General features: G+C 36.9%; 1 protein-coding gene across 2 annotated transcripts; it reads right to left on the reverse strand.

The window, feature by feature from the left end:
- Nucleotides 1-15,799: 15,799 nt before the first annotated feature.
- Nucleotides 15,800-17,233, reverse strand: LOC148011148 (uncharacterized). Of its 2 annotated transcripts, XR_015689368.1 has the most exons (3): nucleotides 16,563-17,233; nucleotides 16,170-16,385; nucleotides 15,800-15,992 (listed from the first exon to the last, which is right to left on the reverse strand). XR_015689368.1 is itself a non-coding variant. In XM_087670708.1 (2 exons), exon 1 carries the CDS (start codon nucleotides 16,982-16,984, stop codon nucleotides 16,595-16,597), a length of 390 nt encoding a protein of 129 aa, XP_087526834.1. In that variant the 5' UTR covers nucleotides 16,985-17,233; the 3' UTR covers nucleotides 16,069-16,385; nucleotides 16,563-16,594. The 2 variants fall into 2 exon arrangements, 1 of the variants encoding a protein (XP_087526834.1); XM_087670708.1 differs by lacking the exon at nucleotides 15,800-15,992 and having other exon boundaries at nucleotides 16,069-16,385.
- Nucleotides 17,234-20,234: the final 3,001 nt, after the last annotated feature.

Here is a 20,234-nt window from a genome sequence, read left to right on the forward strand (position 1 = left end):
ATAATGATGTGCAACAAATGAAATAAATATTGCATATTCCTAGGAAATGCTCAATTGAATGTGAGCAAACAAATTAATTTTAAAAAAGAAGTAAATCTCTGTCTACTTCTGGAATTGGATTGCAAAAGAAAAACTCTACTACTGCTCGGCTATATCATTCCCTTGAGCCCTCTATGAGCAATAGACAAAAACTGTATCATTATTCTAAAGGGCAGCTAGGGAGATATCATAGAAGGCAATTGAAATCAAGCAAAGCTCGCATGCCAAGTATATGTGAGGTAGTATTACCTCATTCCAAGGAAAGAATAATGGATTTTAATGTATATGGGGATGGAGTTGAACCACAGCTTAGAGGGTTTGAACCTCTGGCACCTAAGGACCTTCTGGAGCTAAAACGGGTTATACACTATTTATGGTGTTGGGATCCAAGGTGAGGAAGATGAAGATTTACACTCATTAATCCTTTAAAAGCTTAGTAGTACTCAGTCGTCTTGGGATTTGAATGACCAAGAATGTTTGGAAAAGCAAAATATAATTTTACGTCATTATCGTCGAACATTACATGCTCAATTTCCATGTGATCAAGAGTAGATTTCTCAGATAATAGGTTCTATAAATAGCACATTCAGAATAAAGTATAATAGAAATTTGAAGCCTATCTTGCATGGCTTGAGTAAAAGACAAGGAAGTTATACCAGTAAGCCATTTCCTAATATATTGGATGCCCATATGATAGAAATCACTGAGGGTACTTGGGATAATTTAGCTATTGTCCCTTATAAGGCTTTACCTTTGGTACACTCTGTGAATGTGAGGGAAGAAGAATCAGAATCGAGTGCCAAGCATATTCTGCTTAAAAATGTATCAATGGAAATATCAAAAGATGTTACTATGGTCAAGCCTTGGAAAATAGCCTCCTTATTTATTGAAGATCCTGAAGTGAAAGTAGTTAACATAGAAATGTGAGAAGGGAAATATTTAAATCTAGGAGCTCAATTGGAATCCCAAGATCAAGAGAGGTTTGAAGAAGTATTACGAGCATATATTGGAAATTTTTCTTGGTTTTATACTGACCTTAAAGGTATTAAAACTAAACTTTGTCAGCATTATATTGAGATTATATTGATCTAGAAGTAGGCACAAAACTCATATGTCAATGCCAATGATGAACAAATCCTACGTATGCAAAAATAGTCAAAGCTGAGATTACTAAGCTTCTTGTTGATGTGGGATTTATATATTGTGTTGCATATAGTGAATGTTTTTTCCCTATTGCGGTAGTACCAAAGAAGAATATCTGGAAAATCTACATCTATGTTGATTGTAGGAAGCTTTAGAGTAAGACACGAAAATATCATTTTCCTTTGCCATTTATAGATCAAGTACTTGATAAGGTCATAGGCCATGAGTTGTATTCTTTTATGGACGATTTTAGTAGCTACAATCAAGTGTTAATTCATTCTAAAGATCAATCTAAAATCACTTTCACTATAGAATGGGGTATATTCTCTTATAAAGTAATGCCTTTTGGTTTGTGCAATAATGCACCCGCAACGTTCCAAAGGGTTATGATTGCAGCTTACCAAGACTTTCTTTGGCAGTGAATGTAAGTTTTTCTGGATGACTTTTGTGTCTATGGGATAGGAAAAGAAATGCTTGATCAATTGGCACAAGTGTTTGAACGTAGTGATGAGGTAGGTATATCATTAAATCCTGATAAATGTGTTTTTGGAGTTCCAAAAGGAACATTGTTGGGCATATAGTTTCTAAGGAAGGAATTGCTATGGATCTAGCTAAAGTTGCCAAGATCTCTACACTTTCTCCACAAACAACTTCGAGGTTTTTTGGGGCATCTAAATTATTATCGACGATTCATTTCCAATTTCACAAAGTTGGCCTCACCTTTAACAAATTTGCTATGGAAGAATACTCCTTTTAATTGGGTTGCTGCTTGTCAAGAAGCATTTGAATTTCTCAAGAAAAAATTAATTGAATGGTCAATATTGGCACCCCCGGATTGGATGAAGGAATTCCATATCCACGCAGATGCATCTATGAATGCTATGGGAGCAGTGTTATGTCAAGCAGATGACAATAAGGTGGATCATATGATGTATTACGCAAGTCGTAACCTAAGTGATGTGGAAAGAAATTATACCACCACTGAGAAAGAATGCTTATCAATGGTTTTTGTGGTGGAGAAATTTCTTCATTATTTATTAGGAAATAAATTTACCATTTATGTTGATCATGAAGCACTAAAGTACTTGCTTAATAAAATAGAACTTTCAGGGCGTGTAATTTGTTGGATGTTGTTATTTCAGGAGTTTGATTTTCAAATAGTTACTCATCGTGGTAGAGCTCATGTTCTAGCATATCATCTTTCTTGATTATTACCATTAGATAAGGAGGAAGGTATGGAGGATGATTTTCTGTATGCATCACTTTTTACTATGGAGACACAAGTTCCATGGCATGTTGATATTGCAAATTTTCATGGCATAGCTCGGTATCCATCTAGTGCAGATAAATGGAAAAAGAGACAAATATTGATGCAAGCACACTCCTATGGATTATTCAAGGGTTATTATAATTTTTTTCCAAGAGAGGGTATTTATTGGCAATGTGTACGAGAAGATGAGGTCCCTATGGTTCTTAAAGCATTGCGTGATGAACCTTGTGGTAGCCATTTTGCTGGTGAACTAACAGCAAGGAAGGTTCTTTTGGTCGGTTATTGGTGGCCAACTCTATTTAAATATGCTTATTATTATTGTCCAAAATGTGATGTATGTCAAAGGACTCATCATCCTTCGAAGAGTTTTGATACGCCTTTGACACCTATATTGGCATTAGCGCCTTTTTAGAAGTGGGTAATTGATTTTGTGGACCCAATTGATCCACCTACTAGATATCAATCTAATCATTATATCCTGGTTTGTACTGATTATATCACTAGGTGGGTGGAAGTGAAAGCGCTTAAGATAGACAAAGCCATTGAGGTGGCTAAGTTTATGTATGACAATATCATAACACGTTTTGGTTGCCCACTAGAATTAGTAAGTGATCAAGGTTCCCATTTCTTGAATAGTCTAATTAGCAAGTTAACGTAACTATATCAAATTAAGCACCACAAACCAACGCCTTATTATCCAAGGGCTAATGGCAAAGTGGAAGTAACTAATATAATTATTTGTGGAATTTTAACTAAAATGGATGCTTCTCATAGGCGAGATTGGGATGAGCATCTGTACGAGGCATTATGGGCCTACAAAACTACCTACAAGGTGACAGTGCAAAATACACCATTTAACTTACTTTATGGAACTAATGCTATATTCCCGATTGAGCAAGAATTACCTACTTTGTGAGTATCCCTATCATTACGATTAGGTGAGGCTGAATCTTTGAAACGAAGGATTTTACAATTGGTGAAGTTAGACGAACAAAGACTATTAGCTTTGCAAAGCTTAAAAGCAATGCAAAAATATCCGAAGGCGTGGCATGATCAAAACATTAAAGTACGAGAGTTTAAGGAGACTGATTTAGTTTTACTTTATGATAGTCGTTATTATAAATTTTTGGGGAATGTCAAAATTCATTGGTTAGGACCTTTTAAGGTTATTAAAGTTTATAATAATGGGTCTCTAGATGTACAATATATTAATGCTAAAAATGAGATATTTAGGGTCAATAGCCTTTGCCTTAAACATTTTGTGACTTAGTTTAGCTAGATATAGTTAGGTTAGTAATGTGAGTATTCTTCTTGGGGGGTTTTTAATGGGATGCAGGTATGAATTTTCTGTGGATGGATGTGCTTTACCCTCGTATTGATGCTGATAGTTCTGATCCTATTCATGCTAGGCCTTATAGTATTCTATGTTTTCAAACACATAACAAGTTTTTGTATGCAGCAAGGGGAGAGGCCTGTTGTGGTTCTTCTTTTGTGACCATTTTTTGTTTGTAGTATCATCCACCATTTGGTTGTAGAGAGTGTCAGTGGCATCTTTATGTACATGTGCAGCTCCTGTGTTGGTAGTGTCGCACTTACTTTCGATGCTATGGTACCACTGTCATATAGGATGCTATTAGTTACGCTTACCAGCACCACGATTATGATAGTGTATTCTCACCTAAGCGTGGCGTTGCCTAGTACAGGGTGGGTAGAGAGCAGCATGAATTTTCCCGATATCAAGCTGTTGTTTATCGTCTTACTCCATCATATCCCGATGATCAAGCAGTTGTCCCTGTTGGGATTATATATGTTGGTATAGATGTGGCCGAGGGCTACTCTTTAGGATGTATACCAATGGCACCTGTGCCATTGGCTCTACTATGAAGATGCAACTACGGCTCCACTCCATGATGCGATGGAGGTTTTTAGGGATGCACGTGATAGTAGAGTCTACGGCATCTAATGTGCCTACGCTAGAGGCTATTCATGAGCATCCTATATTTGATAGTTTAGTTGATAGGTTTGACTAAGATAGTGTAGATGATTTTGGGTTGACTTTATTGTTTATGTTAGATGATTTTCGAGAGTGTGAGGATTTTAGTTTAGATCATTGTTTTCTTAGCTTCTTTTGTGTTTATTTTATCCTATTTTAAAAAATAAAAATAAAATAATCCATTTGAAAAAAATATCAAGACTTTTTTATGATTTTTATTTTAGGTTCTAATGCACTTTAGCTTAGTTAGTTTCCATATAACTAGGTAGTTAGTTGCATGCACAATTAGGGTTTTTCTTTCAATGCTAGGAGTTAGTGATACTTAAGTTTAGCTAGGTGGAGGTTCTATATGGGGGCATAGTTATCAAGTGGAGAAATGCAATGCTATAAACAAATAGCTAGTGGAAGAATTAGGATAGATCCATTAATCAAGATTGTGACATGAGTATATGAAAATTATTTTTTGTGGGGGAGTTTCAATATTTATTTATCTAACCCTTTAATAGATGATGTATGTATAGATTTGGTTATCCTTTTAATTTAAACATTGCTACATACTTATATGGAAAATTCTTGGAGTTGCAATATCTATGTACATTATAGGTTGTTTCATACTGAATCTATCTATTTATATTCATTTGAAATTTAAAAAAAGAAACAAATATAACTTAATTGAAATAATTTAGAGATTCAAAAGCGTAAGTAATTACAGAAGGAACACAGAACAAAACTTTTAAAACAGAAGTAAACCAAAAGATACATAAATAGTTCAGTCTATATGAGCGTTCACCCACATGGATGGGACATTATCACTCAGAAGTGATTTCAAGGGATGCTGTGTGTGTGTGCATGCCTAGTGAATTTCAATGTATGTGGTGACTACCTAGGAATCCAATAGAGTTTACTCCCATAACTTTGTCACTTTGTTAGCGATGTAGGGTAGTTGAGTAACAAGGTTCTCTCCATGGAATTTTGACTAGAGTAGCATGGATGAGAGATGCTGAATTGGTGGGTATCTTTGTCTTTTCATTTGCCTAGGCAAGGTGACTGATATTATGTGCTAGATTAGATTCCTCGCGCGACACTGTTGAGCTAAAATGTTTGAAAGTTCAATTTAGTGATGAATTCCTAGCCTTCTAGTCATTCCTATAAGTCAAGAGACTCCAAACTAAAATAATAATAAATTAAGTTTGGGAGAGTATATCTATTTATTCTTCTAAAAAGACAAAAAAAATAAAAATGAAGGAAATAAAACAAAAACATCCTAAAGACTGGCCTTGTGAGGGTTCTTTGATAGGCATAGACCTTATCAGTGGTGTAATTTCAGAAGCAATATTTCTAGTAGGATAGTAGTGTGATATTTCATTGCTTAGAGAGATTATTGCTGCTTAACGACTCTAGAATGCTTCCTAGTTGGTATGCTCCATGCATTGGATGCAGCTATGTTATACGCTCTAGTGGGGAGAGTGAGTAAGGGGGAATGCTAGTTTGCACAAGTTCTTATACAAATTACTTGCAATATTTCTCTTGTTTAGTTTATAATAAGACATAAGTCAATATTTTTATATCTTTTCACTGTCTATTAGTCTTCTCTATGCGATTTTGTAGATCTTGTAGGTGTCCTCATGAAGACACTTCGCAATTAAGTGAGGGAGAAATGACAACACCTATAAACATGCTGAATATTGGAAAAAAAGCACAAAATTGTATACAATTAAGACATTATTACCAAAATTATATATTAGTTCTATGCAGATGCGATCATAGTTATTGTCTTCGGAGGATGATCCAAAAATCCAACAAGAGAAAAGAAAGGATGTTACATTGGACATAGTGTTCTAGGATTTGTAGGGGAAAACAAGGGGCTATTGCTAAACTTCGTAGAGATTATAAGTTGCAAGGTAAGTTAGAGGTGGGGAGAGAGATTAGAGCTCTTCTAGGGACAGTCACTAGTGCATTTAGGGAGTTGATACGGATGTCTAAAGAATGATCTCGAGAGGACATAAAAAGTCACCACAAGAACTCTCAGTGCAAGTCCTATTTATCAGGTGGAACTAAGAATATTGCATCTTGCTCTCATTAGTAAGGAGGCTGAGTAACTACTAAATACCTCCATCTTACCATTTGATCGTATTTTACATGCACTCCATGATTGGCATGTAAGTTGCTAAGTGAATGGGGATTTTAAGGTCTAATCTTAAATGATTATGGAAGAGACTAAAATAAAATTAAAAAACATGGAAGGAGATGGTTGCAACTAGATGGAGGGGTGATGAGAGAGGGTGCGACCTTGGCAGAGTCTGTCTATGCTGGCAATTGATTGAAAGGGGAGAAGAGAAGAGGACCAACTATGATGATCAATGAATGCCACCATAATGCTGATCAATCTTGTCAATGTTGATCATTACAATTAGCTTAATTTGGATTTGATTAAAGGGAAAACTTCAATTGAATGATCATTTTTAAACTAGGAAGGGGGCACCTTGCAAAACATCATCAGTGAGAGAAGGAGAGAGGGCACCTTCAAGAGGTTAACGATTTTCTAAGAATAATGCAAATTCAAGTCTTATAACGCCTAGGCAAGACATACAGACAATGCTACGCATGGATTTGATCTCAATCTTGTTTTTCTCTTCCATCACCACGTCTTGGCTATGAAAGAGAAAATGGAGCCTCAATATACTTGGGCAAATTGAAGCTGCAGGTTTCAAGAAGAATTTCTTGGCTTCCAAACACCTAGCTTCGCATGCACTTTGGTGGACAGATTGTCAAGATATCAAATTAGTCTCCTCTCCCTTCATTCGTCTCCATGTTTGATAGGAACAAGCCATAGTAGTTAAGTTTTTAACTAAAAGCTTAATCTTTAACTCATAAGGATCATCCATATTGCAACAAAGAAATTGGCAAGTTGGTAGTCTTGGGAATAGGGATCCAAGTGAAGAGCTTTCCATTCCAGATTATGCAATAGATATCACTCCCTAGTTGACTGCAAGATGCACTTCCAAGGATGTGATTATGATGTGTGTTTCCAAGTGATTGTTCCATTTAATAAGAATAAGTAGTGTGATGTTATAATTTTCTTAGTTTAGAATTTTTATCTAATGCCTTAAAGTTTTTTTTTCCACTTTGAATGGTTGTTATTATTTATTTATGACTAATTTTATTTTAAAAAAATAAAAAATGGCTAAAAATACTTAAAAATGGCCCCAAATTTGCATAAATAAAATTTTATAGAGTTTATGGGTGACTATTTATCTAATATAATATTTTTCTTATGAATTTTATACTATTAAACTCTATTGAAAGTTTTAAAGATATTTTGGAGAAGATTTAATATATGTTAAAATTCAAAATTGATTATTTTGAGTGAAAACTATAGTCTTTAATAATAGAAAAGTATATTTTATATTAAAAAAATAACAATATCTCATGGGAAAGTTGAGAGTAAAATTTTTGATGTTTTAGTGAATGTTATTAAAGTTTAGAGAAAGAAAAAAAACTTGATATTTAAAAAAAAAGGAAATATTCATATAAAATATGGTGTTTTTGATTTCATGCAAACTAAGAGTGTACATATTTTGTTGATTTATGTCATATGGGTAGAAGAGGAGTGCAAGGGTATTCGAGATTGTTGCTAAGGTTGGTAAATTTGTTATGATTTATTAAATAATAATTAATAGGTAACAATTACAATCATAGAAATTCATAAAGAAACACTGAAATTTACAGTAGATTAACACGATGGCATGGAGGGATAGCCTTAGCATCTATGTTAAACTCTACATTTCATTTACATAAATATTTCTTGGATGATTAAGAAAGTATAGAGTGGAGGGCCACTAGAGTAATTTACTAATTAAGGGGGGACATTTGATTTAAAATGAATTGTGTATATGTATATGTGAGAGTATGGGAGGAAATTGTTTTTATCTTGTTTGATGTTTAGTTTAAAGAGAGGAGACAAGGACACTATTATTTTTTAAAAAAAAATTAAACATTAAAGAGCAATGATGAATTTCATAATATAGAGAGGGGCTGCGTGTTGAAAGCCAGGCTAAGATTTATGGGTTTTAAAGAACGTTAGATTAATTTCTTCTTAATGTTTTCATTTTAATCACAAATAAAAAATAATTACTTTATAAAAAGGTGGAGAAAAACACAAAGTAATTAAAATGAAGAACTATAGATCAGAAATATCTATATTTAGAAACAAACCTCTTCAAAGTTCAACAAATTACAATTCTTACATAAACTGCCATGAGTATGGCAGGAGAAAGTTATGAGGAGCTGCCCCTAAAAGATGGGGGGAAACCATAGCTACCCTAGGCTTAGTATTCTAGTGCAGAATCTAGAGACCTACCCATGAGTGATAGTTAGAAAGATAAACAAAAGAACTTAGTAGACTTGCTTAGTTCTTAGACAATGAGTGATATTAGTTGGACTACTATAGCAAAACAATGTCATAAATACCCAAAAGGCTAAATAGAGTTATTGGAATCAGTGACAAATATCACCTATTTGGTGCAACAACTCTTAGGATTTAGCTTGAAAATCTGGTTAAAAGTGGCTTGGTATCTGGCCAGTGAGTGTTATTTAATCATGTATTTACCATACCTTTTGATAAAGGACATGTCACCATATTCTTGATGATTAATGATATTTGGCGTACTTGTGCTCATGAAGAAGAGTTGTAGAATCTAAAATATTTCCTTGGTAACTTCAAATACACAAGCCACCATACATGATGATCTAATTAAATACTCAAGTTGAATTGGTTGTTTTTATTGAATTGTAAGACTTTGTTCATCAACGTGTCACAAAATATTTCAAGATTTACTCCTTTGATAATCTTCCTTCCATATAATTTTATGATAAACATCACATTCTTTTATAGTTAGATTGTAGTACATCATCATTGCAGACTACATCTTGTAAAATTGAATTAGTAATTATTAAGCTTTATGAACATGATATTGTAGGCACTTTGTATCTCCACACTTAATGTTTCTCCACATATAACATTTATGAGATCTCCTATAAGATATAGAACATTTTCTTTTGTAGCTTTTGGATTTCTATTAACTTTGAAGGTTCAACAAGAGATATAATTCTATGTTGTATCTCCACACTTAATGTTTCTCCACATATAACATTTATGAGATCTCCTATAAGATATAGAACATTTTCTTTTGTAGCTTTTGGATGTCTATTAACTCTGAAGGTCCAACAAGAGATATAATTCTACTTTTATGTAGCATACAACCAAACCCTTATATAGTGCCCTTGAATATTTTTGAGTAAGTCCTTTGTGCTAATGTTGGCCTTGTCACAAATGGCTTGTGCATCTATATAAAAAAATAGATTTGAGATATCTTTTAATGTGGACTCGATCATCTTCTCCTTCACAAACTTGAATTTTAGATTTCTCAAAGAATCTTCCAATATCCTGTTGAGGCAACACTGAAAGAAGGGATGGATTCTAGTAGGCAGAAATATAGGAATGGGAAAATAAAGATAAGATGAGAAAACCAAAAGCTTATCGAGGGTATCAAAATAGCAAGAGCAATCGTTTTCTTCTCTATCTATATGTCTCATGTTGATTGTAGATACTCGTGTAAGAAGCTGAAGTAGCTTAGAGAACCATAGCGTTATGTAGGTTGGAGTAGGAAAAATGATGTGATGGTAGTCATAGGTGTGGAGTTGATGCTAGGAGGCATATTACACTGTGGATTCCGTGCCACGGTGGATTCCATGAGGTTTTACAGTGGATTCCGTAAACTTTTATTACCGGGGCTCATACACAAAGTGGATTCTTTGTGCGAGAAGTTGATGGGGACGCCTATCCTTTTCAGGCATTTTGTTAATTTAGTGTGTACATGGGTGATTCCATAGCGGGTGATTCCGCAAAATACATATTTAAATTAATAAACGTTTATGAGTTTAGAGTGCGCACTCGTGATAAATTAAGGTTAGGATTGATTGCTAACCAATTGATTTATTTAAGTAGCTGAAGACTACTAGGTATTCACTTTTGTCGATTTAATTGTATTATTTTACTAATGATTGTGAATGCTTCAATTGATGTGTAGAGATAGCAGCAGTGGCGGTGGAAAGCATTGGAGGATAGCGTGTATTACAGTTATCGTCAATATTTTGATGGGCACATATCTTAGGCATGGCGCCTATATTTTGTCGCGTCTATTTATCAAGGCGTTTGATATTTATTTATTATTTTTGTATGCGCATGGGGGCACGATCTAGATATTTGTATTTTGACATTGTATTTGGGTACGCTTGATTTCTTAGGCGCCCGCCCATTAGCTTTATTTCTATTTGGCACAAAAGCAAACTCAAAATCCAAAAGCGTGCTATTTTGTAATTTGGGCTATTATTTGAGCTTGAAGATGATTAATACATAAAATACATGCTTTCTGGAGCGCTCACACAAGGCACGGGGGGAGATTGCATCCAATTGGTCTCTTGTTCATGTCGTGCAAGTCTTCTACATTGATTTGTGTGCAAAAAGTAGAGTTCTCTTGTTCTTGGGGACCTTGTGACGCTCACTACGCGCGCTCATGGCATCCGATCTGTGCACCAATGGTATCAGAGCGAAGCTGAGATTGAGAGCTTCCAATCGCTTAACCATCTTGTGTGAAGGCGGAGGTCCTGGAATGAATGAGCTCTACAATCAGTTTCATTGCGAACGATCGATACGGGTGGATTCTTGGTGGTCAAGAACCCCTATCTGCAGCCTCTGATCGCGAAGGACCGGCCTGAGGAGGCGGAGGACCACATCAACATCTCCTTCTTCAAGTCGTTTTGAACCAAACTGAGTAAGCTTCCATATCCAAAGAAAAAGTTCAAAAGCTTAAGTCAAAGCTTAGTAAGCCTTATTAGGAAGCTTTGAAAAGCTTACTTAAAACGAAAATTCAACAACCGTGGCTGTGGCATGCTGACGATGGAATCATCGTGAAAAATGGCCCCCCCCTCAAAATTCGTCGACAATGAGTTTCAGACTTCTTAAGTCTAAGTCACTTAAGCTTTACAAAAGCTTAATCATCAAAGTTCTACAAGTCCTTTTACTTCTGCAAGTCCTGCAAGTCCACAGAAGTCAAAACAGACTTATCTCAATTACTCCCATAAAGATTGTTCCTGTGCAGAAGCACAGAAGAATTACAGAATTGCTCCTTGGAAGACTCTGTTCACACACGCAGACTTGCTGAACCAGTTTCAGCAAACATAGAAGGTCATACGCAGTTTCTACGAAGAGTACGAACACCGCAACCGCAAAAGACAAAGACCGTAAAAGGCAAACAAAAATATACAAGCCTTGTATACCCGACTTTGAGCTACGCTCATCCCGCTAATCAGATTTCGAGAGTGTGAGGTCTTATGGATTTTACAGGATGACAGAACAAAACATGGATGATTTAATGGCTGAAGGCGATCTTTCAGAACCTACGATGGAACAAAAATTGGATTTGATTATGATGTAGCTTGATGAAGAACGAAGAGCCCGACAAGCTTTACAAGTTCAATTGGCCAATTTGCAACGAACTACCACCGACAAAGATGGACCGCAACCCGAAGATCTTATACGACGTACCATCGATGCGACACTCGAAGCTCAATCCATCCACAAAGAAACAAAGATAAGTAAAAGAAACTTCAAATTTCGTACTTTCAATGGATCTTGAGATGAAAAGACTATACTTGCATTTATCAATCAATTTGATGATTACTTTCATGAAGAGACATATACTGAGAAAGACAAAATTAAATGTGTCACTAATCATTTAGTCGATCGAGCATCTCTATGGTGGACTGTGGTTCGCAAGAGCATTGATTGTCCCACTACTTAGGAGAGTTTCCAAAAGAAGTTTTTGCAGAATTTCCTTCCTCCTCAATTCCATGAAAAAGCCATAAATCAATGGAATCTTCTATAGCAAAGAGATTGCGAACCTATTTCCCAATACACTGAACGTTTTTGGAATGCCCTACTGCAACTACAGTGTCGTTGCGTTAAGGGTTGAAGGTCTACCACCGAGGCTTTAGTGCAGAAGAGGAGTTTAAGATTCAAGGTTCAGGAAGGGAAAATAGATTGGGGTTTGATAAGATCCGGGATTTAGATATGATTTAGGTACAGAAGAAGAGTTCAAGCTTTTTTCACTATGTACTTAGCATACATGAACGGAAGAAATAAGTCTATCTTGATTACATCAAATGCCTCTGGATACATACATCATATCATAAAGGATATTTTCAGATTCTCAATTCAATTATGAATATCAAATGCAAGATCTAATGGCATTTATTTCAAGTACATAGATATATTTCAACCCTTTGGAACAAGTATTTTGTTGATAGATTCAAATACATTCAAGATTTGGGCCAAAGATACATGAAATGAATTGAGGAAGCATAATTGTAGATTCAGCCCTATTTTAAGATAGAAAATTCCAGTCCATATTCAAGCTCAAAATGAGTGCATAAACTCAAGAAGAAGCACTTCTGATCATTAATGAACAATGTCCTGATGAAAAGAGGTCATTTCCTTCCATTACAACCACATAAATCCCATGTTTGCTCATAAAAATGGACCATAACAGTGGGCTGCCCTATTTATGATTGGTTATTCCAGCCCATAACAACCCGTATACCTTCAATATCCTCACCCTTTGCTTGCCTCAAAGTCATTCAAGTACTTGGGTACAAGACGGGCTTCATTGGACCAAGAATAAGGTAGACAAAATGGGAGAAATCGTGCATAAGAGCAGACTCAATACTTTTCTCTTAGATTTTCCTCTTTTATAGACTATTTCAGCATGCATTTTCGTTAGACCAAATGGGTAGAGAAGTAGAGCTCTCACCATGTTTACATCTTCAGTGTCTGGGCCTGTTGATCTTTAGTTTGCATGCTCCAAATCATGCACCATAGCTCCAGCTCTCTCCAGTTTGCTTCAGACTGTGCAGCCCGCATTATGCGCCGAAAAATGTGGGCTGCTCCCTACTCAGCCCCTGGCCACTTTTTGACCTACCCAGGTCACTTACTGGTCACTTAAGTCTATTACTTCAGGTCCCATGTGGACCTAGTGGAGTTTTGGCAACTTTTGGCATTTTTCTTAGGTTCTGACCATATTTTTACACCTGAATCAATATGATTTATCCTGCAGACTGTCAATTATTTCCAGTTGACCAAGTTGTAGGTTCTCATAGACTTATTTTTCATAAATATACATTGTATAACTAAAAATTATATGCTAAATACAAAAGAACTTGTGTAACTAAGTTGGTTATTGAATAACAATGTCTGAATTTTGTATGCAAATTCCTCATATAACTTCCAATGAAGCTCTTCTGTGTTCATAAGAATCCCATGATTTATATTATGAACAGTAAACTCTTTGACATTCACCCCCTCCTAACCTGCACATTCTCCGGCATGTGCCATTTGATAAGATTACAGGTCAAGGAGGGTCTTCTTCTTCATCTTCATTCTCTAAGTCTTTTTCTTTCTGCATGTCTTTAAGTAGAGGGCTCATATCTAAGTCATCAAGTTCATAAGTTGAAGATTCTCTTCATTTGAAGAGTTTGATTCGTTTCCCAGCTATTGGAATCTTAATCATGGTCCCATCCATTTCAGCCAAAGAGTAAGTAGCATTATTATGTACTACTTTTACAACATATGGTCCAAACCATCTCTTGGCTAACTTTCTATGAGCACTATATTGATTGTCTAGGCTGCTATCATAGACAAGAACTCAATCATTCTCTTGAATAGCTCTTGGGCGGAGTCGATGATGCTTGTTAAACCTCTTCTTATTCTTTAATCTTGCTGTTTTTAGCCTTTCAATGGCTGTTTTGACATCTTTTGGCCTTCTTTCAAGTTGCTTATGCGTAAAGACATCAATTCTTCTCTATTCATGCCTTCATCCCAAGGCAAGATACTCCATGTGACAATGGATTCCTCAATAGGCATAACAGGTGGCTGTCCATCTTTAAGTTCAGCTTGGCATATATCCTATCACTGCACTATGGGTAGTTCTATCAGCCCATCTAGATGGCAATCATGGGATCGTCGCATTATGGATCGGGTAGCAGGGAGTCATGGGAGGTTGAGTTTGTAAGTATTATTTGATTTCTTTTTAAAAATTAAATTTTGTAATTTGTTTCACTTCATTATATAGTGTGTTCTAATACGTTGCATGTTTAAATTGTTTTGTAGTATTATATCGTTGGTAGGATACCTACTCCTAGAGAGGTAGGCTACCATCGAGATCATGACCGGGCATCCACTTGGCAACATTTTGTACGAGGAGGGACTCATCACAGAGGAGCAATATAATCGTTCCATGAGGATTCCACTACCAGAAGAGGTATGTTTTATTTTTTACATGAAAAGTACACGTAACTCTAATTTATTGTTTGTAATGGTATTTATATACCTTAATCCTTTGTGTAGGCGAATCCTGATGCAATTGAGGATAACGAAGGGTGGACTAGCAGTAGCGGTGGCAGCAACGGCAGCATCACAGGCAGCGGTGGTGGTGGCGATGAGCATGCCTCTGCTGAGAAGATGTAGAGGAGCCCCATGCATGCATGCCTCCCCTTGGCTTGTAATTTTCATTTTTGATATGTATTACTTTCATCTAGTGCTTGCGACCATGACTATGCTTGAGGTCACAAGCACTAGAACTCATCATGTAAAAACGTTTCATCTATATATATGAAATTTCATGTTCTACATATATTCTTTTGTTTTTAGTACAAAAATCTTTGAAATAATCTTTCTTTGTTTTCCCTAAGCATACAATTTAATGTTGATGGGGAAAAAAAAACCAGAGAGCATGTGGCTTACAAACTAGAGAGCATGTGGAAAAAAAAACCAGAGAGCTTACAATTTGATGTTGATGGGGAAAAAGTACCTCTGTTTTGCGCATCTATCAGTGCGTCTAAATTGCAAGATAAATGCGCGTCTATTCTCGTCAAAAACTTGCAGAGTAAATGCTTTTTTAGACGCGTAGATACATGCGTATATAGATGCACAATATAAATATATCCACTTTTTTATAAATATGATTATATATTTACGTAGCGCGTCAATACGGGCATCTATATGCGCATCTACGTGGGTGTGTAACTCTAACCATAAGCGCGCTTTTAGACGCGAAATTGTAGATGCAGCAGTAGACGTGGTAATAAATGCGCCCGACATTTTTTATCACAGTTCAAATATTGCGTCTACAAGCGCGTCTATGGAGCCTTCTTGTTGTAGTGTGATTCTGTGTAAGAAATGTAGATTGCAAGAAGCATCTCTCTCGTGTTTATTCTTGATGATCCAAATTAGTACGTGGACAAGATAAGTTCTCCATGAACCGGGTCATTTATTGATTTTCTTCACATAGCATGGCATAAGCGAATTACAGCACAGAGAGAGTGGCATAAATCGGACTATTTATTGACGAGTGTTCGTATAGCATGGAGGCAAACATAACAGAGAGAGGGTGAAGCTGTGCCTAATCGAAACGATACGCTGATCATCAAATTCTGCAAACAAAGCAAAGGATCATAGCATGTGAGAGAGATGTCAGAATTAATCACACAACTCATCAAGGTAGCTCTACTAATTTATTGCTTAGCTAGTCGCACGCGCACGTGCTGTACTAGCATGCAGTGTCACGACTATCGAAAGCTGAATTACAATACATTACATTACGAACGTACCCTAGGAAGGTTTACGTATGAGTTTTGACTCTTCAGCCCTGAATCCAGACGGCACGCAGCTTTTATTCACATAGCATGGCATAAGCGAATTACAGCACAGAGAGAGTGGCATAAATCGGACTAGTTATTGACGAGTGTTCGCATAGCATGGAGGCAAACATAACAGAGAGAGGGTGAAGCTGTGCCTAATCGAAACGATACGCTGATCATCAAATTCTGCAAACAAAGCAAAGGATCATAGCATGTGAGAGAGATGTCAGAATTAATCACACAACTCATCAAGGTAGCTCTACTAATTTATTGCTTAGCTAGTCGCACGCGCACGTGCTGTACTAGCATGCAGTGTCACGACTATCGAAAGCTGAATTACAATACATTACATTACGAACGTACCCTAGGAAGGTCTACGTATGAGTTTTGACTCTTCAGCCCTGAATCCAGACGGCACGCAGCTTGGTTGCACCCTGCACCACACAGCCTGGCCCGTAGATCTGTGCAACGCTGCTGGAGCCCTCGCAGTTCTGCTGGTTGTGGACGGACACGCGGGTGCCAGCGCTAACATCAGAGATGAGAACCGCACCCTGGTCGTTGAACGTCTGGCACGTGTTGCCGTCTACGAAGAAGGTGTTGGTCGGAGCTCCATCACAGCTCGCTGGGTTGAACGTCTCGATCTTCGCCGCTTCGGCCGCCGGCGACAACGTCGTCACGGCCAGTAGTGCTATGCATAGCAGCAGCAGGGACAGTACGGCGCTAGGACGAACAGCATGACTGATACTGTTTATGCGGACGAGCGGCTGCATATAGTAATTCGCCATGGTCGATTGTAAGATGAGGGGACTGCAGCTGACAATTAGGGCTGAATGTTATAGTGATATACGATTCGGTGTTCTAGGCCGTGGTTGGTTGGACGTATAAGCTCTTTCCTGGCCGCTTTATATGAATTTGAGCCGTGTTGTACGCAGATTCGCTAGGTACCCTGACCGCCCTTCCTGAAGACACTTGGCTCAGCAAAGTTTAGCATCGACGACCGGCATCGACCCACCAGATTCAACGCCATCGCTGCAAATTCAACGTTGTGGCTGCATCTTCAACTCTAGCGCATCGTCGAGACTTCGCCAATTGTGCTTGTTTATGTTCCGATGTCTGTTTGCACAACGGCAGCTTTCCTGGGGTGAGAAACACATGTCATCTCCGAAGCGACGACGTGAAAAAGCTAGCCGGGTGTGGAAACAGTCAATTTCGTATTCCAACTTCGAAGCCACGACGTGGAAAAGGTCTCGTTCCTAATTGGAAAAGGTCTCGTCCCTAATTGGATAGGAGGATATTTTCTAGGCACCTCATGAGTACCCTTTCGCTTCGGAACGTCTCTCGTCCGTATTACGTAACTGATAAGACCAGCGCGAGGCTCTGGCGCTGGCACTCATTCTTAAAAATCACGTGACTCGTGAGTACTTGTATTGAAGTGGGCGCAAGACATTCCAATAGGAATGTGACAAGTGCACAAGCACACTTGAATTAACCTTGCAAGCAATGTTTATCATAGGCCTATGCCATAGTTAAGTTGCATTCATCACTTCATGCAACATGCCATGCAACTACACAAGCCTATTCATCACTTCATAGAAAGAGATTACAACATATAGGGATGAGAAATTGCGTTTGGAATTGAGGGAGGTAAAATATTATATTAGAGTTTAAGGAATTTATCACATGAGCAAGAAACAATAGATGCATTGGTTAAGGTGGGATTCTACACTCTATGGAATGCTTAGACTAGGAGAGCCTTATTGTTATCCTAGCTAAGCGGATGGGAGAACGGAGAATGTGTGTCGATTTTAAACCTATAAATTCTACTACACATAGGATCATTGTTCCTTGCATTTGACTAACCAAATCTTGGACAAAGTAGAAAGCTTTTAAAGTATAGTCTATGTGATGAGTCCTCATGGTATTTCTAATTGTGCATTGCTCTAGAGGATCCGAAAAATAAACCCTTCATTAGACTAGGGGGATGCTTTTGTTACATGGTGTTGCTTTTTGTTATATCTAATGGGGAAACCTCATTTTGGAAGAGAAGAAATGTAGCATTGGCTCCCTATTTTGGAAAATTTGATGAGGATGTTTCTTAATAATCTTCTATGTATAGTGTGTTACGATCACTATGAGAAGCTTGATATGGCTTTTAGTAAGGTAGATAGTTTAGGAATTCTCATTTGTCCTAAGAAGTGTAAAGTATAAGTGAGTGCAAGGATTTGATACATGGTATCCAAAAATGAGATTGAAGCTGAACTTGACAACATAAAATCTATGATGCTACTTTTCTCTTTCAAAGATTTAAAAACGTTTATGACTTTTATCTAAAAGGTATAGTATCTAATCATGTTTATACACTTAGTGTCAGAACTATTATTTTCTCTTCAACAAGCTATGAGGCCGATCCCCTTCTTGTGTATTAAGAAGTGTGAGAAGTTATTCTAAAAGTTAAAGGAAGATATGAGAAGACTAGAAAGTTTGCATACACTTGATGTGGAAAAGAATTCTAGGTGAGTCCTTCACTGGGAATTAATACCATTGGGGCAAATGTAGATAAAGCTTGAGGAGGGTTTGAATTGTATGATCCATAAATGATACTAATGAAGAAGCAAGGGTTCAAGGTGGATGTGCATAGTAACAATGAATCGGATACACTATGGTGGAAAGAGCCTTATTGACTATGCACAAGATGGAGACAAAGAGGCTATAGATAAGAGGGGATGCATTAATTATAGTAAAGAACGTTCTCAAGATATGGTGAATAAAAGATGTAATAATATAAGAAGTTTATTAGAAAGGTTGGAAACATGGAGTATTTGGCAAATAGAGAGGAAAGAGAATGTTGTGGCTCATGAAGGAAAATGATTATCTATAGGTGGGGAGACGAGGGAAAGACAAGGAGTGGGGGAGAGAGAGTGGGAAAGAAATAAAATACACAAAGGGACAAATATAAGGAGATGGAGAGAGAGAGAGAGAGAGTAACAAATGGAAAAAAACAAGGGTTTAGAGAGAGACCAAGTGAGGGGGAGAGAGAGTGTGTGTATGTGTGTGTGAGAGAAGAGGGAGAGAGATATGTATAGAGGCAAAAGGTTGAAAGGAAGAGAGACCATAGAGAGGGATAAAGGGGCAGGGAGCAATAGAGATAGAGGGAGAGTGAGAGAGAAGAGAAGAAGAGAGTTTTAGAGTTAGAGAGAGAGAGAGAGAGAGAGAGAGAGAGAGAGAGAGAGAGAGACTATAAAGATGGAGAGAGCAAATATTAATAGCTTCATCAATATCCTCTTTTCAAGGTAAATTACTTATAGATCAAGAAACAACTAGGATAATTCAAAATTTATCATTAAAATTGGGAGAGTATTCTTTTGGTAAAATAATAAAAAAATGTCTAGACTATGCCAAGGGGGAATAGAGCATACCTAAGGTATAGAGATTATGCAATAGTACCTTGAAAATAGATATACATATCCTTTCATCCACATTGTATTGTTCTTGGGTTAGTTGATACTATTGATCAAACTCATTCTCTAAAAATATCAACAAAGGGCCCAAGTGGACTACACTTAGTGAATAGAATAAGACTTGGTGAAAATGTATAACACATGTGGAATCATTTCAATCATGTGCACTAGGTTCAAGGATAGCCAAAAATTTCCACTCATATTTATGATCCTTATATTTGGGAGCTTGTCACAATAGAAATATGTGAATTCCAAGTGGAGGAAAAATTGTCTCACATTGCATTTTAGAGGATGATCAACAATGTATTTGGAAATAGAGGTTTCAAGAAGCATGAGTTTCAAGAATTCATGATCAATATGTAGAGAATGAGATGTATCAAACATTCTTCATAGGAAGATCATAAGAATTCATGTCGAAAATGGAAAAATGGATCTTTGAAAAGTGTAGCTACCATGTCCAAGTGGGAGTTTATAAAGTTATAAAATATCGAGAATGCACTTCATAGTGCATCCCTAGTCTTGAGACATGGTTTGCATGGTTTGACATGGTGTCAAGATTTTTTGCCCAAGATGAGTC

Source organism: Lygodium microphyllum, chromosome 28, assembly GCF_053477565.2.
Source record: "Lygodium microphyllum isolate KBCC chromosome 28, Lygodium_microphyllum_v1.1.10, whole genome shotgun sequence".
Lineage (NCBI taxonomy): Eukaryota > Viridiplantae > Streptophyta > Polypodiopsida > Schizaeales > Lygodiaceae > Lygodium > Lygodium microphyllum.

Coding starts and splice junctions, on each gene's coding strand:
- LOC148011148 (XM_087670708.1), bottom strand. CDS start 16,984: ATGGCGAATTACTATATGCAGCCGCTCGTCCGCATAAACAGTATCAGT.